The sequence below is a fragment of the Macrobrachium rosenbergii genome, chromosome 19 (genome assembly GCF_040412425.1).
Source record: "Macrobrachium rosenbergii isolate ZJJX-2024 chromosome 19, ASM4041242v1, whole genome shotgun sequence".
Taxonomy (NCBI): domain Eukaryota; kingdom Metazoa; phylum Arthropoda; class Malacostraca; order Decapoda; family Palaemonidae; genus Macrobrachium; species Macrobrachium rosenbergii.
This window is the reverse complement of record NC_089759.1, coordinates 20,850,477-20,876,266: the sequence shown is the minus strand read 5'-3', so window position 1 is coordinate 20,876,266 and position 25,790 is coordinate 20,850,477. Positions and strand designations below refer to the sequence as shown.

Genomic DNA, 25,790 nt, shown 5'->3' with positions numbered 1-25,790 from the left:
GTATCAATTTACATTCAAAAAACCATAATCATCTATTTTTCTCTTTTTATGTTAATTTCTCTTTCATGTTCCTACTGCCGTACATTACATTAACAATGTATGTTACCAACACCCTCAGATCGAGAAATGTAACCTCCCGACTGAAACCATGCAAATATGGAATAATATTTGTTTACTCGTGCATGAATATATGCTTCTACACCTGTTTATATAAATATAAACCCACACACACACACACACACCATATTCACACCCAATTTGAATTCCTTCAATTCCTTCTATTTCATTCTATGGATTTTCATCCTCAGCATGTATAAATAAAACTAATCTTCATTTGTGGGTCATAGTGTATATATATGTGTATGTATATGTATATATATATATATATATATATATATATATATATATATATATATATATACTACTACTTGTCCACTCAGAAAGTAATTGCCGGTCTACATTTACGTTACTGAAAAACGCAGAAACACCCACACACAAACACATGCGAACAAAATCCGTATTCGCTGATCTTAAAAGGCTTTTCAGTAAAGATTTAGTTAAAAAAAATTACCGTGCTTTGCCACAAGCATTTTAAACACACGCTATTCAATCAAACTTGAATTCATTTACCACATGGCGGGTTTTGCTTCTGTTAATATTGCGGACGGAGGGTTCTTTCCGTTCATCGTCTGCGGATACTTCAAAGATCATCAGTTGCCTCAGCTCCAGCTGAGGAACTTTTTCAACCCTAATGATACTCACGCTGTGCTTCTGCCTGCTATATTTTCGATAACCTTTGCACCCGGTGAGTTGTGAACCACCACGTCTGGAAATTAGACTTTGTGACCTCTCCTGTGGTAAGCTCGTTTACTGCGCATGTATACATGTGACTGTTCACACTAGAGCCCTGATAGCGACTATTGGGAATGGTTTTAGTCTTCCCCAATAAATTATGGAATGCTCCCTTTTGTGGACCAGACTAGTTTAGGTTTTTACACATTTCCGTTCCCCTATACACAGGAGAAACGACAATCACTACGGTAAATAATCTGTATTTTATTATTCTTACTCAGCTCCCATTTAGGAGGTAATCCTCAATCAATTGATGCCCAAAAGATGTTAGGGTTTAAGGTCTCATAAGGCTCCCCTGAAGGATTTATTTCTCTGTGAGAGCTGGACGGTTAGGTGGGAAGGGCCTTAAGGGAACGGATAAAAAGTAAAAGGCAAAAAGCAATATAAAAAATACTTGGCAAAAAAACAATATAAAAGTAAAAATTGTGTGCCGAAGTTACTTCGGCGCAATAGAGTTTTCTCTACAGCGTATAAATAAGGCCACTTTCGGTGATCTAGGCATAATGCTGCATGTGCCGCGGCCCATGAAACTTTAACCACGGCCCGGTGGTGGCCTGTCCTATATCGTTGCCAAAAGCACGATTATGGCTAATCTTAACCTTATATGAAACAAAAATTAATGAGGCTAGAGGGTTGCAATTTGGTATGTCTGATGATTGGAGGGTGGATGATCAACATACCAATTTGCGGTCCTCTACCCTCAGCAGTTTTTAAGATCTGAGGGCGGACAGAGTAAGTGCGGACAGAAAACAGTGCGGACGGACAGACAAAGCCGGCACAGCAGTTTTCTTTTACAGAAAACTAAAAGCACACAAAAAGCAATATCAAAAGTAAAAGGCAGGGAGCAATGCAGCTTGGAGATGAAGAGACGCTGCAAAGAATATTCAGTGCCGTCTGCAGTGAATTACATCCACAACTGCAGACGGTACCCCTCACCCAAAATGGGATACCAGGCCTTGAACTCGAAATTACACAGGAGTGATTTCAAATATTTCCCATACCTGCTACTTTTATAGTCTTTGAAACAACTATGAGAAAAATAACACTAGGAATTAGCCTAATAAATGAGCTTCATACCGACTATAAAAATGAAATCTTTTCATCTCTAACCTAATTCCAGAGAACGGCTGACATCACGGGCTTATTCCAAACGGAGAACCAACAAAGAAAGCTTATCCTTTTCATTCAGGTAAGATCGCGCTCATTCGTCAACACCAATCTGCTTTTTTAGCGCTCCGGATCACAAGAGACAGCAGGAACCGCGACACACCTCATAAATCCCAGGCGTTCACGACAACAGAACAGAGGCCGTAATAAATTCCCCGAGTGATACAAAACCATCACGGCTTTAATCTCGCGAGATAATCTGTGCCTAGTAATGCAAGGCCATGAAAGACATGTTCCCTCGAGATAATCAGAGATTACGGAGCAGAGGTGGAACGAAGGGGAGGGGGGGGGGAATGGGAAAGAGGCGGGTGGGTGCCACCACCCTAATGCATTTCTCGAGGAACAGAATTTGATTTGCCCTGCCGGAATGCGTTCAAACGGATGAATAGCCGTGTCGTGCGATGTGGGCTCGAAATTGTGCAATTTGGAAAATGACGTTCGCATGCTTCTGCTTGGCTTTAGTTGCTCTTAAATAAGAAGGCAATGCAAACAACGTACATTCTCTCTCATGGAAGACACGAATGTTGTCATTTCCTCCACTGTTGCAGTGATACGTGCAGCGATATAGTTTCTATAGTTTTCCTTCATGAGGACAACTGCGCAAATTAAAAAATAATCAAGAATATATACATATTTGTACACAAATATTTGCAGTTTTAGCATGTTTAGATTTTTATCATAAACTTAATAAGATTTTCCAAGACAACGTGAATAAAAAAAAATAAAATCGATTTGACAGTTGGACTCAATGCACTGTAAACTATAAAAGAAAATTATAAACTCGTGGTAAAGTATAAATGTTCAACTGAATACCTTTTTTACGAATATTTTTGCGTAACTTGACTACTGAAATAATGAAATAGCGAAAGATTGCAATAATTACAGAGATAATAATAACAGAAAAACAAGGCAAAAATTGAAATAATACCATAGATTACAAAAAAATAAAAAATATGACAAGTATGATCAGTGTAATAAAACTGTTGAGATGAACTGAAAAATTATAAAGAATATGCTTAAAAAATAAAATAAAAATATTACACCAACATGAAAAATAAAAGAAGAAATTGCTCTTCACAATGAATATATAAAATGAAACATTCACAGACGAATATAAAACTAAGCTACTGTATTTCAAAGTTTAAAATACAGAAACTCTGATTTAAAATAACAAGACCTGAAGCGACTGTGAGCAATGACTGCAATAAGCCTAGATATTCATATCAAGACTGAAAGTTATTCGAGAAAAAATCACGATCCATACTACAGTAGAAGATGAATTTTATTATTCTATATCGATTTTGAAAATGTCGAGTCAATTCCAGGTGTTCCTTGAAAAAAATTTGCCCCCTTCTTTATGGAAATAACAGGACAAATATTTCAAAATCAAGCAGACCCAGGTAATTTAAATACCTGGTAGCTATACCCATAGCCGTACGGGGAAGTCGCACCCGTTTTCATGGCAAGATAATGAAATCATACTTGCTGGTCACGGCTACAGCCCACTGTGGTTGCTGCTAAGAAATAAAAGGACATATATCGCCCCTATCCCCTAAGACTATCTGAGAATTGAAGAGGTAACGCTTTCTGGAGTCAACTCTCAATGAAGCAAGTGAAAAATGAGCCGAAGTTTCTTTGGCGCAATCAAGTTTTCTGTACAGCGTATAATACTGTATAAGCCGCGGCCCATGGAACTTTCAGCCACGGCCCAGTGTAGCCTGTCCTATAGCGTTGACAGACGCACGATCACAGCTAACTTTAACCTTAAATAAAATAAAAACTACTGAGGCTAGAAGGCTGCTGTTCGGTAAGTTTGATGATTGGAGGGCGGATGTTCAACTTAACAATTTGCTGCCCTCTAGCCTTAGGGCGGATAGAAAAAGTGCGGACGGACAGACAAAGCCATCTCAATAGTTTTCTTTAACAGAAAACTAAAAAGCGGATAGGTAAATATGTACAGTCTATGTGTGCATATATATATATATATATATATATATATATATATATATATATATATATATATATATATATATATATATATATATATATATATGTGTGTGTGTAATTCTAATAGCCACAATGCCCTCTTAACTTCGCTAATTCTTCGCGCTTTATTGGATATGCTTGTAACTACGAATGGTTAGGTGGGCAACGTGACCTCCTTGTGATTAAGGTAGCTCGGGTTCGCTTCCCGCGGCCGGCCGTCACAGGCTCTTCATTCTTCCCTTTGGATCTATCGGCTTCGTAGTTACAAGCATATCCAATAAAGCGCGAAGAATTAGCGAAGTTAAGAGGGCATTGTGGCTATTAGAATTACATATGTGTCCGGTAAAAGTGACCAGTAGATTCTGCATATATATATATGTGTGTGTGTGTATGTTTGTGTGCATACACACAATCCTACATATTTATTAGGAATTTAATTAACCAAGCCGTAATTCTCTTTTAAGGGTTTTTATCTTCTTAATGCAATTTGATGAGTAAAAGGTTCGGTAACCTTAGAGTAAAAATATGTATATAAGTAATTTACAAATCCCTCATCTGGTTCATATTACTCATATCAGTAACCTCATTGGTAACTGTTCTTCTATTGCCCTAGAACCATATGAATGTTTGCGCATAATATAATAATAATAATAATAATAATAATAATAATAATAATAATAATAATAATAATAATAATAATAATAATAATAATATATGGCACGAATTTCCTAAAGATACGTAAATCAGTGCCACGATTTGAAGAAATTCAATTAAAACAAAAAATTAACAGCCAAAAATTGGGATTAACTGACCTTTCACTGCTAACACATTACGAATTTGAAAACAATCCCATCGTAAGTAAACTGTCTGGTAAAGAAGATAGTGGGGTACAAAATCCAACAATAAAAATATTGTATAATCAGTTTAGCCAAAGGGAATGAAGCAAAAACTTTATCGAAAGCAATGATTTCCCTTCCTGTTATCTCATTAGCAGTTTCAGCTATTGTAAGTCATTATAGCGAGATGTAAGGTTTTGGAAAAATGTTAAAATATTAATATCATGTCAGATATTTAAGCAAGCAAACTAGAGCGCACTCGGAGAGAACACACATGCAGTTGGTAAGTAATTACATAAATTTATAAAACCCTTGACCCACGTCAGGGTTCTAATCTACTCTTCTCTGGTGTACAGACCATCTCTCAAAAAGTCATGCCAGTCCGTCAAATAAACAAATTATAAAAAGGAACAAAAATAAATAAATAAAAACAGCCGCAGGTAAAAACATAACCTCGGTCTGCGTAGAGATGAACTCGTCGACATGTAACCTAATCAAATTCTAATTTTTTTTATTTTTTCTTTTAAAAAGACAAGAGAAAATCAGCTATAAGCATCGCTTACAAAATGGCACATGGAACAGAGTGCGTGTATATGTTCATGTATCCACGTGGTCACAAGCTCGAAATTTTAACTGGCAAAGTTCATGACTCAGAAGAAAAACGAACCCAATTTAATTTACAAGATGCATGCTCTGACTTCACGCAAAAAAAAAAGGGGGGGCGGTACAAAAAAGCTATAACTAATATTTAGAGAAGACGTAAATGTGAAGGAGAACAGAACAAAAGCAACACAGCAGAAGGAAGGAGAAGGAGAATATCAGTAATAACAACGTAAATACGAACAAAACAAGCACCCAGGCGAAGACGAAGATGCAGGAACAAGTAGCAGAACAATAACAACAGCAATAACACCAAGAAGAAGAAGACGAAGAAGAAGAAGACGCATCACTCAAAAGATTTCTTAAACATTTTTCAAAACAGTTTTACCAGAGGGAAAAATATCGTAACCCTCGACAGAGGGAGAGTTGAGAAACACGAGAAATCTCCCCCAAAATAAAAACATTTTCTGGTAAGAGATTTTCGGCGAACAATATATATATATACCAGGTTTTCACGCACATAAGGATCATGCAAGGAAACGCCTCGGAGTCTTTTATCCAGACAGATTGCGATCGATCGATCCCCAGTGACAAATTATGCAATTTGCCAAGGACGACAAAAAGTTAAAAGAAAAAAAGAAAAGAAAAGAAGTCTGCTTGACAATGCTCAAAAGGGGTCTGGGCGAGTTATCCTCTATTTTGGGTTTATAGATCGGGATTATGAAATCCAAGGAGAAAGCATGACAAAGGTAAGGAAATCTATCAGAATTATGTAATAGAAAAAACAAAAGAACTGAAAGGTCTGGTCGAGATTATGCAAGAAAAAAAATACGACAACATGTTTGAAAGGATAATAAACAAGATCATGAAAAATGAAAAATAGAAAAAGAAACGAAAGGAACTGAAAATAACAAAGAACAAATTTTAGCAAGCGAAACGAAAGGAATTGAAAACAACAAAGAGCAAAAATAAAATAGGAAACGAAAGGGACTGAAAATAACAAAAAACAAAAATAAGAAAAGAAACGAAAGGAACTGAAAACAACAAAGGACAAAAGTAAGAAAAGAAACGAAAGGAACTGAAAATAACAAAGAACAAAAATGAGAAAAGAAACGAACGGAACTGAAAACAGCAAAGAACAAAAATAAAAAAAAAACGAACGGCACTGAAAACAACAAATAACAAAGATTAAAAAAGGAAACCAAAGGAACTGAAAATAACAAAGAACAAAAATTAAAAAAAGAAACGAAAGGAACTGAAAACAACAAAGAAAAAAAATCAAAAAGGGAAACGAAAGGAACTGAAAACAACAGAACAAAAATAAAAAAGGAAACGAAAGCGATTGAAAATAACAAAGAACAAAAATAAAAAAAAGGAAAGGAAAGAAACTGAAAATAACAAAGAGCCGAGGAGTGGAAAGTGCGTTGATATTAGTTCGCCTGCTTTGCTGTATTTACCGTAAATGTAAAATTGTCGTGAGCAGCTGGTGACTTTTACTATTACTGATCTGACACACGGAAGGTGACAGATGATTCCTGAAACCCTCCCTTCTGGGAATCAGTGACAGAACTTTCAAAAGGAGACCCATAAGATTTTTTACTTATTCGCCGAAGTACACGAAAGAAATACAGTGATACATCATTCATTTCTCGATGTGTATTTTCTGGGTCGTCATGATTATTATTATTATTAGTTATTATTATAAAATTCAGGTTTCCTTGCCATTATTGCTTTTCCCTTTTTATCTGCCCTGATTGTATTGGTCAGGTTGGGGGACCCTGATCCTGACCTAATTTTCGAAGTTGCAGTACTATATTTAAGCCAAAATGACATATTTTTTATTTATATGAATGAAAGGCTTACATGTCACAAACTGGATAGATACGTCACACGATTTACGAACTTCATGAACAGTTCTGAAAATTGTTGGATAAAAAGACAATAACCTTAATTCCCTCTGCATATCAGTAGCGATATATTTCGGGAAAAAGGAACCATAAGTTTCTATGGAAAGCGCTAAACTATTCTACAGATTTATACGAGTTTGAAGTAATAAAAAAAATTGGAATGAAATGTGCAAGAACGATTAAGGAGCTTTCTCTCCTTCAGGTCCTCTGTTATATTACTCACAGTCTTCTCTATATTTTAACTTACAAGAACTTCGGCAACAACGAAAGCGTAAAAAAATAAGAAACAAAACAGGCGCACGATGGGGAGCGATAGCTCCGTAGTGCCATCTATGTCATAGCAACGTTCCATTTAAAAAAATGTACAGTACAATCGATAAAAAAGCACCGAATAAATTTGGTCTTATACATCTTGGACTGAGCCCTAGTGGCACCTGAACAAGTTTCCAACTGTCCCGTCTCTTATTTATAATTTTTTATAATATAATTTTAAGAATGGGCAACAAAGGCGCATTTATCCCATTCAAAATAAGTACATTTATTAAGGAAATTTTAACAAATACTTATTGTATTTCATTATTTGTTTTGAAACCATTATTATTATTATTATTATTATTATTATTATTATTATTATTCTTTAGAAAATAATACAACAAACAACGAAAAGAGTTTCGTGTTTTCCTCCTAAGCCCTAAATAACAAATGGGCCAGTTATTCGACGACTACAAGTACACGCAATGATAATGTGTTTTCGTGTGGTAGAACACAGAAGAAGCAAAGATGCACAGTTCATTTTTCTATTGTGTTTGTATGCCTGTGTTGAAGTGTATGGCATGGGATGCACAAATTTGAACAGTATAAAGTGTGTAAGGTTAATGTACCTTTGCTTAAACGTATGTTGTATAAAGGCGTTTCTTTACAGGCACGCATTACGACTGGGCCAAATAATTAATGTGAGTAAAGGCTAGAAACAAATGCATGAATAAATGTCTGACAGAACGCAAATCTGTGTATGTACAGGGATCATTATCAATACAAACAAACAATATAGTGTATAAAAAAGATTAATTTAGCCACACGGCAATTACAAAATGAACATTATTGTCTCTATCAAAATAATGAGGATAAGGTACACGTCACGAAGATTCATCAACCATATTAATGCATCCACTTAATGGCTTATTATGAAATTAGTTAAAAGCATCACAACACAATGGATCTGCGATATGGGAGTGAGGAAAAATACTAATTATATATACAGTATATATATACTGCGTGTGTGTATATATATATATATAATATATATATACATATATATATATATATATATATATATATATAGAGAGAGAGAGAGAGAGAGAGAGAGAGAGAGAGAGAGAGAGAGAGAGAGAGAGAGAGATTTTCTAAGCTGTTTCTCCTAACAGCGGGTATCCCCAGGTGAAAAGTACGACAGTGAACACTCCCGAATTGATTAATTAGCCCACACACTAGAAGTCTTTCACCTCTGTCTTCCATGCACTCATGCACTCTGGATGTCAAGGCTCTTCCTATCCAGTACCTTTTTATCCCATCTGTCGAGAGCTTTCTTTCCTAACCCTTCCGAATTACTCATTCTTCACAAAACTATCGTCCTCCATACTTCCCACATAAACAAACCATCTCAAAACACTCAATCTTTTTCTAATCTAATCATTTTTACTGCTTCTAATATCTCCACATTTCCCACACTTTCTAGTCTACTTTTGCCACATATACTCTGCAAATAGCTCATCTCAACAGCTTCAAACTATTTCTAATTTCATCTGCATCCAGCATCCAGACTTCACTTCCATAAAGGTAAGTTGGTTCAGCAATCCCTTCACACATCCCCTTCTCAATCTTCTGCACATAACCTACAAAATTTCTTTCTTCCCCTACTGTGTGACTCACTTCTTCTCTCATCCTACTGTCACCCATTAAGTTTGTTCTCAATAAATGAAAAGCTAAAACTTTAGCTAGTTACAGCTCACAGAAAACAGGGTAATAACTCTGCGTCTCAAATGTCGTAAATACAGATATATAAGATGTAGAGTATTAATTTCCTGCCATTTACATCATAAAAACAAAACATAATCATCGTAACTATACTACGGTTCGCTGGCTTTGAGCAAGAATATACTGGTGAAATGAGGTAACTGTATGATATCAATTTGTAATCATTTGCAAAATAAAAATAACATGGAGCTCGGCATAGTGCAATGAAAGTGGTTCTTCCCCGTCTTTTCAGAAAAGACATTCTCGCTAGAATATTACACAAATAAATTGCAGTAGCATAGAAGCATTACATTACAGAGTTATTTCGCATAAATAAAAATAATCCGTGTAATCGTAATGTTAATGACAGGTTCCTGGGCCAGTATCACCTTTGTTAACAAAGTAGAGGGAACCTGAAATAAACCTTTGAGGTAAAGCGTCTTGTCACCTGAATGTTATAATTTCACTGCATGTTTTTAACGCGACCACACTTTTCTCAAAGGTGTTTTAGTATGAAGGAAAAAGGTTTTCTTATCGTTTTAATCTTATAATTTGGGTATTCACGTCTGTGAAAACCTGGGTATTCTCAAAAACCCATTATTTGTTACCCAGTCATTCACAGACTTACAGAGCTTTCATTGTATGAATGCATGGCGATTCAAGAAGCCTCTTTTTGTGCCTATTATTCAGAGATTTGCAGATTTCTGAAAACATCAAACGTTGAACCCTTTTTACCAAAACCAACATTCAATTTATGTTACAGCATCTTATTTATTCATCTGTTTATTCATGTTATGATATGCGCAAGCATGCACACACCCATACGCACACACACACACACACACACACACACACACACATATATATATATATATATATATATATATATATATATATATATATATATATATATATATATATATATACATATATATATATATATATATATATATATATATATATATAAATATATACATATATACATAAATAAATTCAATATATGCATATATATACTGTACATATATTATATATGCATATATATTTTCTTCATTTTAACATGCTTTTTCCATTTATATATATATATATATATATATATATATATATATATATATATATATATATATATATATATATATATATATATATATATATATAACAAACATCTCACACGTCTCGAACTCTCGACCTACCCGCGCAACAACTTCTCGCTGCTGAGAGAAAGGGCGTTGGGTCTGGTATGATACATGTACCATACGCTACCGGGGTCTAAGCGATGTCAGGCAGGGCAGCCGATCGAGACTACGGTCTACCCCAAAGCCAAATCAAAAGTCCTTCAAAGAAGGCATCGTGCTTACCCCATACAGAAATGGGAAAAAAGCACGTTAAAAGAAGAAGATGATATATATATATATATATATATATATATATATATATATATAAAAATATATATATATATATATATATATATATTTTTTATATATATATGTATGTATGTGTGTGGGCGCCCCCGCGCTCTAATGAATTAACTAAAGTATGTTGCAGCTGAATAGGGTAGAGATCATAAAAGTTCAGGGACTCCTCGTGAACTATAATTAGATACTCCCATCATCCGATGGGAATATCATGTCCCGAAGTAGCTACAACAGCCGTCATTAAAAACAAAGTGGTCAAGGCAGAGAAGCCCCTATAAAGGTTGTCTATATATCCATTATCTATTTGTTTGAGTGAGCCTTAAAAAGTGTGTGCTTGTACGTTTCATGGAATTCGAAAGCATGCTTAAAGTATACATATGAAACTACAACGAAGTTTAATGTTGAATACTGAACGTCTTTCGCAAGTTATATATATATATACATATACAGTATATACATATATATATATATACTGTATATATATTTATGCATGTATGTGTATACATACATATATATATATATATATTGTATATATATATATATAATATATAACATATATATGTGTATGTTTATATATTTATTTATAACGTACATCTGCGCGATTGATGTAAACACTGGTAACCACATAAAATGGCAAAGATCGTTTCTCATTTACCGAATATTTAGCAGTCACCTGAATCCATCAAGAATCAGAGTCAATTTAAGCAAGACATTTTCCAAAGCCTTCTAGCTATCTCAGATCACGCTCATAAACTTTTTTTTATCACATAATCATTTTATGACATAATTGCCACATGTCATTCATGTGTCTATCATTGTGTCATATCATCTCCATTTACACTAATTAGGCTTTTAATTGAAATGCATTTGAGACGCAGGCAAAGTGGTGCCACACGTTGATTATACTCGATGAATTTCACAGGCACTGAAAACCTAACGATCTCTTGGAGATAATAATAATAATAATAATAATAATAATAATAATAATAATAATAATAATAATAATAACAATAATAATAATAATAATAATAATAATAATAATAATAATAATAATAGCTAGAACAATGACAATGAATTAAAATTGGAACCACTTCTATTATCACCACTATAACTCGTTCTATTTCTACTTAACATACTAACAATAATTATAATAACTACATACGATCCTATTACTAATACAAATAATTACATAAACTCCTAATTAACATCACCGATTTTTCAGTTAAAAATATATCACAAGACATCGGTAAAATAAAACTGATTTAAAACCCAACAGCTGACTAAACGCGGCCCAAGCAAAAATTCGGCAAAAATTTCAAGTTGCAAAAACAGTTAAAGATGATGCAACAAGGATAGTTTTTTCGCAATATACCACTAATCCGCTTTTAGCAATCGGAGATGAACATGCATGCAATGCGAGTGAATTACCAGAAAAACCAAAAATAAAAAAATAAAAAAAAATAAAAAATGTCTATGTCTGTCTTCAACGATACAAAGTCACCTCGTGCCATTACTCATGATTCACTTTTTTTCTATTTTAAGTCTTCCTCTTTGAATTGAAAATGATAATTTAGAATCAGGGGAATTGAGTTCACCGTGATATTATTCGTATTTTTCAATTATTAAAGTTAACAATTTCTCTTTCATTCAAACTCCTTTTCCTTTTAACTTAATATGACGACACCTCTTTCATTCTACAATGATTTATTGTCCCCTCCTCAAACTGAACGTCGTTTTCCTAATGTATCATTGTTCCTTAAAGTATCGCTATATAGCTGAGCTTCAATTAAACTTCAAAGTCATAATCACTAGTGGAAAAACAAGCCTGGCTAAGTCAACAAAAGAAACGATAACACGAGCACGAACACCAGGGGATTAAGCCTTTGTCGAATTCTTGTGATTTTTCTTTGCCTAATCCGTTCAACTCGGCAGACATGTTCATTATGCACATGACAAAGTAGCTTAGGAATAATGAGATCCCTTGTTTTCAAATTACTTATGTCAACTGATATTTTTATGATACTTTGAAAACTTATCGCAAATTACTACTCTCGCGCATTATTGTGTTGTGCTTCGGATTTTACATTGTTGCTTAGAAATTTAAAAATTAAATATCAACTTTGAAGAATCTTCGAGGCAATTATTTCGTTAAAAACAATCAATAATTTTTTCAATTAAATATATAAATACTGTAATCCATAATCACGTCTTTCGTTGCTCTAAATATACTTGTAACTGAATTTTAATTTCCGTGAAATATAATTCCTCAAGGTGTAACACTACACTAATAGTATTTCTGTTAAATTGCCAACACGGGTCTTTCCCAATAAGGTTTGTGCAAATATACATTTTTTACTAGTAATATAATAATAACAATAACAACAATACAATTATAGGATATGATTCAAACTAAAAATTACCAAGCACCTAAATATGTCGCTATAAATTAAGGGCTAAGGACAGCACTAAAAGAAACACGCCGTCGTCCCGTTCGTGAGTCGTATAATACTTAACAGCCACAATTTGAGTGTTTTGCTGAACCGAAACAAAATACATCTCTCCACTCGAGAGTCTGGCCTTCATCTAAATCAAACCAGAAATTTGCCAAGACTAAGCATTTGGATTTGTGATTTTTTTTTTATTAACAAAGCAAAGCAGTGAGGTCATTCTCTTAATTCCTTAAGCTTACATAACTTAGTGGAATAAAAGTATAAATGGAAGGAGAGCAGGAAATTCTTAATTATTGCACGAATAAAAAGAGGAAGGAATAAACGACGACAAATACGTTGGAGTAATGAATCAGAGGACACAAAAAGAAGTTCCGTGGTAAATGAAAAAATGCAAGTATATGTTGCACAACGAAAACATTCAGCACAAGAACAAAGGGCACTTTTCTCAGTTGTGGAAAAAGCCGTTGTAACACTCAAAAACACAAAAAATAAATAAATACATAAATGAAAATTACCACATGTACAGAGTCCCAGTATCTCTTTCATGTCTTAATTAAATTAAAATGACTATGTCAATTGCAAACATTTACCAAAGCGATTTCCAGCCAGGCCAATCAAATTAATTAACTGACTTGATTCATTCTAATTCATTTTCCTTTATCAACCACAGACACGAAATCACATCACTTTTTTTAGTTAACACCATACAGCAAAGTCCCAGCGGTTCGGGAACGAAATGAAAAAATTTACGTCACTTCAAATACAAATTTTGTACAAAAAAATGAAGACGATAAAATCGTCTAAAAAGGTAAGACGACGAGCGAGAATTAATGCGCAAATCTTGAGAAATGACTTAGTAATCAATCATACGCACTGATTTTGGAACATTTCTCCGAGAGGAAATGTCAGCACCAAAAACACACACAGTGGGCCTTAAAATGGGGAGCCTCCTCTGTCTCCACATACACTGAACGCTGCGACAGTATCACCACAGGTCAGATCAATAACAATTTAAGAAACGAGAAAAAGATGGTAAATGGATCAATAAGTGATTTGGCTGATGGCCTCGTGTATGGCGTTAATATTCGCTTCGCATGTCGCTGTAAAATAAACGTTCCGGGGAAAATCAACAAAGGCCACGCTTGATTTGCTTTAAGTTGCTTGACCCTAATCCCACGACAGTTTGTTTTGCTCTCTCATTTTTTTGATACTCAAAGAAGAATGAAGTTTATGAATTAAATCGAACTGGGTCAGCGAAACAAGGAGTCACGAGGAGCGTGACGTCGGATGACATACGCCAAAGTCTAGTTCACGAAAAAAAAAAAAAAAAATTAACCCAATTAAAAAGTAACAATAGCAACACCCAAGTCCCACAGAACTCTGTCTTACCTGCTCTCCTTCCTCTTATAACCTTCTCGACGCTTCTTTTCATCATTTTGTCATACAAATGCGAAAGCCGAACTCTCCTCTTCCAAATACAACGGCACAGTCAGCCAGAGAGTCAGTCTGCCAAAGCCAACCCAACAGCGCCAGCGACGGACGGTCGGACTCGCTCGTTTTCTATCCGCTGGGAACAGACACCAACTTCACACTGACAAACGCCTCGTCCGATCGCCAATGCCTTTTCTCTTTTCTCACCGATTTTGTTATGTGGCCATAAAACTTTTCTTAAGGGAGCTTCGTGTCTCGACACGCAGGGCGAGGAGGACGGAGGGTGGGTGGGGAGGGAGGGAGTGAGAAGGGGGAGGAGGAGGAGGAGGAGGAGGAGGAGGAGGAGGAGGAGGAGGAGGAGAACGTGCCCCCTGCTGCTTCAGCTGGTGTTCTTGGGGATATGGGGGGAGGGGGTCATATAGAAGTTAGTAAGGGAATAAAAGCGGGGAGGGGGTTGTGGATCAGACTCAGCGGGTCACTCTCGATTGATTTGTTGTTTTTTTCCCTCGAGGGGTATGCTGGGACAGAGCTCGAGAAGGAAGGTGGTGATATTAATATGAAGAGTGCTGACTGACTCTTGGATTCTGTATAACTACTTGGTAAGTGATAATAATATTGATAATGATGGTAAACTGAAATGTTAATAAAGGTGATACTTAAAATAAAAAGGTGAGGATGGTGAAAATAATACTGAAGCGTAAGATTTATACTAATGAGATAAAAAAAAATATGAATGTCGATAAATCTACCATAAAAAATTGAAAAAGAAGAGAGGTTGATTTTGATGACAACTGGAAATACAACACAGCAGTAACCTTCCGTGACGGAATCCGGCCACAAGTCTTACAAGAAGAGGGGCGTTGTGACCCTCCTCCCCAGCCCTACAGGGGATTTCGCTTGCGAAGGTAAACACCGTCGGCACAACAAAGATATTCCACAAGCAGAAGGATTGGATAGGTCAATAATACTCCGTCGCGTATGCACACACACACACACACACACACACACACACACGAGGTCTTCTACAGTCAAACGCACAGGCGATCTTGGCAAGCAAGCGTGTATCATATGATGCTAGATTCAAGAGTCTTGTATTTCCAAGTAGCTTCTCTTGTTTTCCACTAAATACTACAAAAAAGGAGTTGATTCCAGTCATGTGTGTCCAATATGTTCCTTCCTTTTTCCACTAGAACCATAACACACACAAAAAAAAAAATTAATCATGAGAAGCGCTTGTAAATAACTGCGCCCCAAGTCTTGTTTGGGCTAAAGTCTCATTATGGCTATCATAGACTTTTATTTAAGAGACTTTAAAGACTCGTAACCCTCACGGGACATGGCTTCTCTCCAGGCTGATCAGTCAGTCGGCCACGCGAAGGGTATGGTACGAATTTTATACAATCTAATTAAACTTTATAAAAACAAATAATTATTTTTTTTTTTCAGGTTCTCGCACACTTGGGACAGCTGACGAATGGGAGACGAAACGACCGAGAGAAGGAGAAACAGAGACAGAGAAACAGAGAGACACAGAAACAGACGGTTTGATAAGAAGGTAGCCCTACTGATGAACAGATAGATATGCAAGTAGTTGGTTGGAAGAACAGACAGAAAGTACGAGTTTTATCAAATCTAATAAAACTATAAAATTCCTTTTAGGTTCTCGCACATTCCTAAGACAGAGGACGACCAGGAGATGAATGACAGACAGGGAGAGAGAGAGAAACACAGACAGATGGTTTGATAAGAAGATAGCCCGACTGATGAACAGATGTGCAGGTAGATGGTTGGAAGAACAAACAGAAACTGACGTAACTCATAGGCAGCTCAGCAAACAAATGCATATCTGCACAAAGAGAGAAATGCTACGTTACGCAGGTTAATAGACAGTCTGACAAGTAGGGAAATAAGATACATAAGACAGATAGCGTTTAAAAGGGGCCAGTCGAGACGAAACGACAGTCGAAAATGGACGGACGACTAAGCAGAGGAAATGACACGCACAGATGGCGGAGCCCCTGTCTCCATCTTCTCCGGACTGTATTGTGCTTTTTCTCTCCTTCCGTGTTCAGCCACACGTGAAAACACGGGATGATGGTCCTCCCTATTCGACCTCACAGAGTGCCACCTGCAGGACGAGTGCCAGGAAGGCACTCATGGTGCCACCTTTTATGCTTTATATCATAAACCTCTCTCTCTCTCTCTCTCTCTCTCTCTCTCTCTCTCATTTGGGTGGTCTCCAAGTGGATTGGGATGCCTTTTATGCTGTGATTAAAAAATCCTACCTGTCTCATCCCTCACTGTTCCATCATGAACTACAAGGCAGAGACGAGTGCCACGAAAGACTGTAAGCGCCACTTTTATGCTTTAAATCATAGACACCTGCTCTCTCTCTCTCTCTCTCTCTCTCTCTCTCTCTCTCTCTCTCTCTCTCTCTCTCTCTCTCTCTCTCTCTCGTATTTGATTGCCGTAACCATATGAAATATCTGCAGCAACGTGTACTTGTTGAAATTCTCTCTCTCTCTCTCTCTCTCTCTCTCTCTCTCTCTCTCTCTCTCTCTCTCTCTCTCTCTCTCTCTCTCCTACGTATACACTTCTCTTCAACAAAACGTCCGCTGACCACGTCAAAAGCGCCACCATTGAACGAGATATCTGGTTAGCCATTGTTGGATGTAGGGGAGCATACTGTCTGATCTATAATTACCGTAGATGCGCGTCACGTACGTATAATTGTGCATATAAATGTGAGCTAGGGGCCAAAGGGACGCTGCAAAGAACCTAAAGTAATGCCTACAATGAACCAAGTGAGGTGCACTGATGGCACTAACCCCTACGGGATGAGGATTCTTATAAAAATACAAACTACTACTGAAAACTTCAGATTTGCTGAAGCAATAATGATAACCCAACACTGCAGTCACAAGAAGCCTTTAATGCTTCTCAATAAGGGCGTGAATAATAAGAATGGGAGAATTATATCCAGCTTTCTTTGCCATTTGCCTTTGCAATATAACATCATTATTGATAAAAATTATACAGCAGAATGGACGGCAATTTACTAATGCAGTTGCGTTAAAATTCAACAGTGACAAAGACATAAGTGTAACCTATTCTTTGGTTTAGTTAAACCAGGGAAAAAGCCATTTTTTGCTTTGTTCCTGCCCTTTGTCGTGGGGGCGGGGGGGGGGGGGGAAGGGAGCTAGGTTTGAAGTACTGCAAATCAAACTACGGCACTCCCGTTTTCCCAGTATGTTTCCATTGTGTTTCAACTATCGAAAAAAGCATAAAAACAGGAATGAGAGCAGCAGCAATATAATTCCAGATAATGAGGGGTAGTTATAATAAATGATATTGATGATGAAAACAATAATGGGAAGAAAATTAAAGAAAAATTCCAATAACGTACCAATAATTTGACGAGGTATAATGACAATGACAATGCAAGGAACATTAAACATCTACCAATAACATTACTGTGTCATAAACTGACACTTAATATTATGCCAAGTTTTCTACCTTAATCGTGAACCACGTGCGCACGCGCACTCAGGCGCGATTATGCGTGCGATGTCCTGATTGATATCTCAGAGAAACGAATCACTTCCTTTATGATCAGTTAAATTGGTCCTAATTTGCCTCCTCGTTGACGTTGTTTAAAAAGGACTTTTATTTATTCAAGCAGAAGTTGAAGGTCAATGTCGAAGGATTGATTATCCTTTCATTTTTTCCCTTTTTTATATTTTCTTTGCTACCGTTTTTTTTTAAACATTAATCTCTCCGTTTCTTTCTTTGGCCGGTAAGAATTTTAGTGAGGAAGTCAATGGAAGGACGAATCTATAAACAGTTTTCCTATTAATTTTCTTGTGTTCCTCTTTTATGGCTCCATTCTGCGTTGTTTTCTTGTTTACTTCCTTAAAATATTTTTGGTTTCGTTTATCCCCGTTTCAGATATATCTTAACTTTACTTTCAAAATAAAAGGCTCGTATTTTTTTTCAGTTTCTATTATCGCTTTTTCCCCCGTGTCTTACGGCTTCTTCTTTCACATAATTTTAATCTTGTTCTTTTACAAAATATTTCAACCATTCTTCTTATTTCTCCTCTTCTTTACATTTTTAAATGTTGTTCTACGCAACCTTTCTTATATTTTCACCATATTCACTTTTTCAACGCCTTCTTCCTTTTTTTTACATTTACTTATTTCTTCTTTCTTGTCGGTTTTTCTTTTTACTATCCCTCTTGTTCCTGAACTTTTGTTTTTTTTTTCCAAGTCTTTTGGTTTTATTTTACGCTCTACACTTTTGTTCTTATTTCCTCCTATTGGAAAAAGCAAACGTAAGGTAAATAATTTGAGTCATTTTCGAGTTATGGAAGCCTGAATTTCCATTCATCGATTTTTGGAAACTGGAAGTATTGGCCAAAAAAATTTTGCATTCCCAAAATTAATAGAATTGTACTAAGAAAGGTTTGTTGGGTCGAAAATTTTGAAAGTTCTATAAGAGGGAGGCTGGACTTTTTTTTTTTTTTTTTTTTTTTACACCCTAGGTTTCGAATATGCCACCTTCACCACGCAAGGGTCCCGGCTGAATTGGACCCCTTGGGCCGCACAAACAAACCCAAAAAAGGACCCCTTACCAAAGATTTCCTCCGGAATCGCCGGAGGTGGCCATCATTACATGAATGACTTTGGTCTAGTTTGAGAAAATGATACAGTCTTCGTATTGGCGACAGAATCCTCACCGAAGACTCCCTGAAGACTCCCTGAAGACTCTTTCTTCAGCAGTATAACAGGTGTCATTTTTCAATTTCAACTATTTCTGAAAGTTTTTTAATGTCTTTCTTTAGGTTTCGCTCCTTCTGCCTTCCTTCATTTCTTTAGCATGATGTAGAGAGGCGCGGAAATATACGTGGTTGGGCGGTAAGATCAAAGATGTGTGTTAATGATGGTAATGAGAGAGAGAGAGAGAGAGAGAGAGAGAGAGAGAGAGAGAGAGAGAATGATAAAAGACGTATCAATTACGTAACAAATTCATCTAAAGGGAGGAGGAGAGGCGCTATACACTTTATAACATGCATAAATAACGTAAGAAATATACTTGAAGAGAGAGAGAGACATTCTTGATAACATGCATTAATTACGCAAGACATCTACTCTGAGAGAGAGAGAGAGAGAGAGAGAGAGAGAGAGAGAGAGAGAGAGAGAGAGAGAGAGAGAGAGAGTGTAGTGTACTTTGCGTGCTCCAGAACTCCAGAGCTTCTGATCATAATTGGCTTCGGTTTTTTGTACTTCTGCGTCACGTTCTTCTCCAGGGAAAGGATCCCAGCCTCAACGTTATCCATTTCATTGGGAGAACGCTCTTTTATCAAGTCCTTTTGTATGTCATTCGGCCATTGACAAGGATCTTACGTCATGCAACTCTCTCTCTCTCTCTCTCTCTCTCTCTCTCTCTCTCTCTCTCTCTCTCTACCACCAACTTCCTCCTATCCTTCTGATTTTTCAATTAGATCCATCCTTCCTCCCTCCAGCTTTACTCATTCTCATCTCCCTACTTTTGCTTCTCTCTCCGCTTCTATCTTTCTTCTTTCCAACGTCTCTTGTATCTCTATTTCCGCCTATCTCTTATTATATCGCTTACATAATTGCCAGATATCGCAAACACTAGACAACTCAAAAATGCTGCATATTTACGTTAGCACTACAAATAACAGTATTTTTGCAGCAACACCTGAAACTGTATTGTGCCAGAGTAACCATCTCTCTCTCTCTCTCTCTCTCTCTCTGTTATGTCTAGTTATACAGAGCACCTTATATAACTGAATCATTAAGAACAATAGAAGAAAAGATTATGTCTAGTCATTCGAATCGACATAATCCACAGACCAACATCTGCGTTAGGTTTATAGCGATGTTGCTGATAGGAGGCTGTTAATTATCAGAGCCCCATTATCATAATGACTGGCCGTGAACATAAAATATTTGACAGCTCTGCCTTTCACAGTTCGCCGCATTTTTCGCCTTTATCAATAGAAGAGGTATTTGTGAAGAAGAATCGTGAACAGAAGGAATTTGACGCTAAAGGCCTAGTACTGGAAACTCAAGTTCATTTGATTAAACGAAAAACTATGATACACAATTAAGATGCCTTTCACTAATTGCCTAATGCATCACTAACAAATAGAAAAGACCTTAACCAAAGAATAGAGAGTATAGGGTAAGGTTAGATGTTTAAAGAAAAAGAATACGCAAGCTCGGACAATCAACAGGCACAAAATCAAACGACCATAGAATACATAACATGACCGAAACAAAACTAAGAATAAATAAAAGTTAACAGAATAGACGTGGAATAAGCACAGCTTATCCAAGCAAAAAAAATATTTCAACAAAACAGTTCCTCATAAGGATAAACACATCCATAAAACTATAAGTAGTTTATCGCAGTATGTCTTAACGATAGAGGAAACAGGTCAAGAAAAGATAAGCAGCCTAATCAGATATCTAAATGTGAGAATAAACAGCACAGTGCAAGAACAGGCTGTTGAAAAATAATTCAGTTAGAAGTCAGCAGCTCAAGAAAAAATAACCATGCTGCCAAAATCAAAGTTCCACATGAGAGTAAACAGTTGAATATGGGAACATGAAGGTTAAATGATTAGTGTACTCTGAGAGTAAATCACTCAAGAATACAATATGAAATTCGCAAATACAATCCAATATGAAAATATAGAGCCCGAGAAAGCAATAAACAATAGATTGAATATGAAAGGAAGAAGTAAGCAGCTGAAACGAATGGTTCAGTATGAAAATGAACTTATATATACTGTATGTATGTATATATATACATACATACATGTATATATGTATGTATGTATATATGTACCTACATACATACATATATATATATACTGTATATAATGTATATATATACTATATATATATACATATACTGGAAAAACATGTGTTTAAAACAGACATAATCCATCACGTCTAAGTCTGCTATTATCCACAACATAAAGGCAAGCAAGCCAATAATACCGTTGCCATTGCAGGGATGAAATGCCAAAGGGCAAGACTGCAAGACGGACGGTACACATGCACAAAGGATTATCCTCATTCAGCTGAAAGGACGCATACCTTAATCCAGTTATTTGTTCAACAAGTACACGGTCATCAGGCGCAGCCTTCAAAGTCGCTCTGTGTAAACAGCGATGAAGGGATCATGAATTAACAATCTCTGGTGAATAACTAGGAAGACTCGCGCGATACACGCCACGATAAAAGCGCTTACAAGGGTTTGCAATTATCTTCTGAAAGTTATGAGTTCGTAGCTTTTTGCAACATTCCGCAAGTCTTGGTGCTGTGACCTATTTAATTCCAAGGTCGTGTAGTCCGAAAGAGTTACTTTTGTTCAAACGTGCACGCACTGTGTGAATGAATTAGCGTGGCTACGCACGGACGAGAGTACGTACACACATACACACACACACATTTTATATATATATATACATATATATATATGTATATATGTGTGTATACACACACACACACACACACAATATATATATATATATATATATATATATATATATATATATATATATATATATATATATATATATATATATATATATTATGACCAAAGACTACAACCATATGCCCCACCTTCTCGCCTACATCTGTAAGAGTAACCTAAACAGACCAGATAAAATCTTTTTTCACCTCCTAGAAACTGAACCTGGCTCACTTTAATATTAGAGTAAACCGCTTTATAAACCCGACCAAGATGTGAGTAAAATTAGTTACTAATATATATATATACACACACACACATATATATATATATGTGTGTGTGTGTGTGTGTATAAAACAATTTATCACTGTATTCTAAATCTCATTAAAAACCGGTTACCTTTACAAGAAAAATATCACTTGACACAACAGAAGGCACTTTAAGGCACAGTTTATCATCGAGCAAGACAAGGTAATCACGGTGAACCTCTCTGGAAATTATTATTATTATTATTATTATTATTATTATTATTATTATTATTATTATTATTATTATTATTATTATTATTGAAGATTAAATTGGCAAAAACAGGCACTATCATCTAAACACCACAAGTAACATAGTAAACAAGAATATAAAAACAACATCAGCAACAAAAAATGTGTTTAACCAAAAATCACAGGAAGACGAATTTGAAAATTTATGTAGCACGTGATTAAAACACGGCATTTCTGCTCAAACTGAGTGAAACTGCGAGACTCATCAGACAACATGCTCGTCTAGTTTTGAATATGCATATGAATGAAGTTTCCAGCACATACGAATGAATTCGTGAGTACTTGAGTATAAAAATACGCAAATGCAACATCTACACGGGCATGCAATTTAAACAGTTTAGATGAAATCAGTCATAAACCTGACTACATGAAATCGAAACAAAAAGCAAATCCTAACCATAATATAAATCAAATATCGCACCCACAGGAACACATTCGTATATGACCATATACATAATTATGCAACGGTACAAATAATTAAAAAAATTGGATAAAGAGACACAATAACTGACAAACTCTACTTTAAATTATACGACCGACATCAGTTATTACTCCCACAGAAACCCTTCACGACCAGGTATACTGCACGCGCAGGCACGCGAAGCACATGCTAAGATTCCCACGCCTGGAGCTACGGACACCCAGAGGACACAATAAGAATCATTAAGCTTCCAGAATGAACGAGACAAGAATCGACCGGGGGGTCTGAAAAAAAAAAGTTAAGAAAACACAAGGGCACATGACGTCAGCTCCTTTGAAAGTGGATCATTGAATTACCCCCCATCAAGTATCTGGTCTTCCTGAAGAAGGTCTACTGTGTCATCAAAGGTGGGGCCGAGGGGTAGAGGGGCGGCGCTAATTCGAGAGCCAATGAACCCTGGCACCTACTGTAGGAGGAAATATTACGCTGAATTCTCGCTGTCGTTCTTGTCACCTATGTCAGCGTAATAACAGGTTTCGTAGCCCATCAATTTCATTTTTAGTACCATCATTATCTTAATGTTAACGAACACAACTGCCACTTTTATTAGAAGACATATAATTGGCATCAACATAATGTCAGTTACTGTTACTACTATAACTATTATTATACGGAGTCTATTAGTACTCTTCGAAAGCGGTTAATGAAAATTTTTCATAAAAATTAATGGTGTTATATCATTCTCAAACGAAGATGGAGACACTTGTTATGAGAATATTATCTCTTAATTACTGTCTGATAAACACTGCTATCATGTATCCACTTAACTTTTACGCAGATAACTATAGGCCGCAAATGTCCAAGATCGTGTTTAGTTATTCTCTGGCTCCTCTCCCATTCAGTTCTTCAAATCGGTTTGATAAAATACACGTCAACACGTTTTTTCCATCAACGTTTTAAATGTTAAGAGTGCTTAAAATGATTAAACAGAGACTACAGAGGTAAGGTTATTCAAATCTCATTCTCATAACATTAATGCCGCAAGTTCTTTTCCTCATCGCATTTACTGTTCTAATTCATATTTTTTACGAGCCTTGCTTTTATATTTGTAGTGCTTTCTGTCTGTCTTCTGAACAGAACTGGATAAAGGCAATTCGTCCATTATCCTCAGCTGAAAAGTATCTTCTTTTTATTTTCACAGGTATTATTTCGGTCAATGATCCTTACACACAAAGGATTAAGACCCTTCCCATGCTTAAGAGCCTTCTTAACACCTGCCCCGCCCAATTTTCTCATATTTATTCTGTGGAAATGTGAAGGCTTCACATAATGAGCTGATGATTGTTTTTTTTTATTTTTTCCCTTTCCTGCAAGTCTTAGGGTTTCCTCCTACGAAAATTCTTTCCTTGGACGTCTGATGCGGGTAGGGTAGCAACATAGGTGAAAAGGGCATGTGGCTAGTGATCTGATCCCATAGGAACTGATACAGACTGGAAGGCTAACAACTTCTGGAACAATCCCCTTTATTGTGAAAAGGGCAGTGGTTGATGGGATGACCAACATCTCGTTACACGAGACAGTTCACAACGTCCGTGGTCATCCTCATCGCTCTCATTATCTAGAGAATGCAGCGTCAATGCAAGTACAGAAACCAGCCCTTATAATATCACTGGACCATTTTGTTACCATCCATCTGACACTGACGTATTTTAAAAAACGGGGCAATAACAAGGCACTGACAAAATGATAACGAGGCACCGACAAAATGATAAAGTCAATGAAATCTTACTTTGTGATAGATTACTTCTACAGAATGTTAAATCAAGGGACATTTCGTCTCGGGAATTTTTAACTTAGTTTTTTAAACACTGTCCACAAAAATAAATGATGGTAACTTTTGCATACCATCATTCCATCTGCTTAAGTTTTAAAGTCTGTTTGATTATTCTGTAATTTATAAAATAACAACAGTGCTCTGTTTTAATGCCCTACTACATACACTAGCTTTAAATCAGAAGAGAATTTCCTGAGTGATTTAGACCACAAGACTATAAGTGTTCTCTTCAATCAGGAGGACCCTACACTATCAATATTGATATATATACTCAATAAACAAATTACTGCTTCTTCTTCTTCTCAGTTAATCCTTAGTCGGGTCGCTGTTTTTAATGGGCCTTTTCCATATATTCCTAACACTCACTGAACGCCTCATATAATTTATTTTGACAGATCTTGTACGGGCCGATGCCTTTCCTTACTCTAACCCCCCATATTTATCAGGGCTTGGAAGACTCAATCACCAAACTATAATATCAATTTTATGAACAATATCCAAATATAAGTCAGTTAATTAAAGCGCAGGACTGCCTTAGACTTTTATGAAATTTGCAATCGAGTGAAACGTCGTAGCTACTAGCTAGCAAATTCTTATTAAGGAAATATGAAAAACTCTCAAAAGCGCTGCCTTCCGGAACCATAAGGAAGGGAAAGGAGAGGGAACAGAGAGCGAAATACATGAAAAAGGAAGCTATAAATAGATGAAGACCCCAGGGGGGGTTAGGTGGAAAGTGACAAGCCCCAAGGTAACTGCGAATTCGCGTCAAATCACGTGGGAAAATTACCGGTCCTCCCTTGTGTTTCTCCTCTACG

The 25,790-nt window shown here is 36.2% G+C and overlaps 1 protein-coding gene across 1 annotated transcript in view; it reads right to left on the bottom strand.

The window, feature by feature from the left end:
• Nucleotides 1–14,845, bottom strand: part of LOC136848699 (inactive ubiquitin carboxyl-terminal hydrolase MINDY-4B-like) — a 33,042-nt gene extending 18,197 nt beyond the window's left edge. The window contains exon 1 of the mRNA XM_067121213.1: nucleotides 14,613–14,845. Within this exon, the coding sequence (XP_066977314.1) occupies nucleotides 14,613–14,658 (46 nt within the window). The 5' untranslated portion in view covers nucleotides 14,659–14,845. The remainder of the gene's footprint in view (nucleotides 1–14,612) is intronic.
• Nucleotides 14,846–25,790: the final 10,945 nt, after the last annotated feature.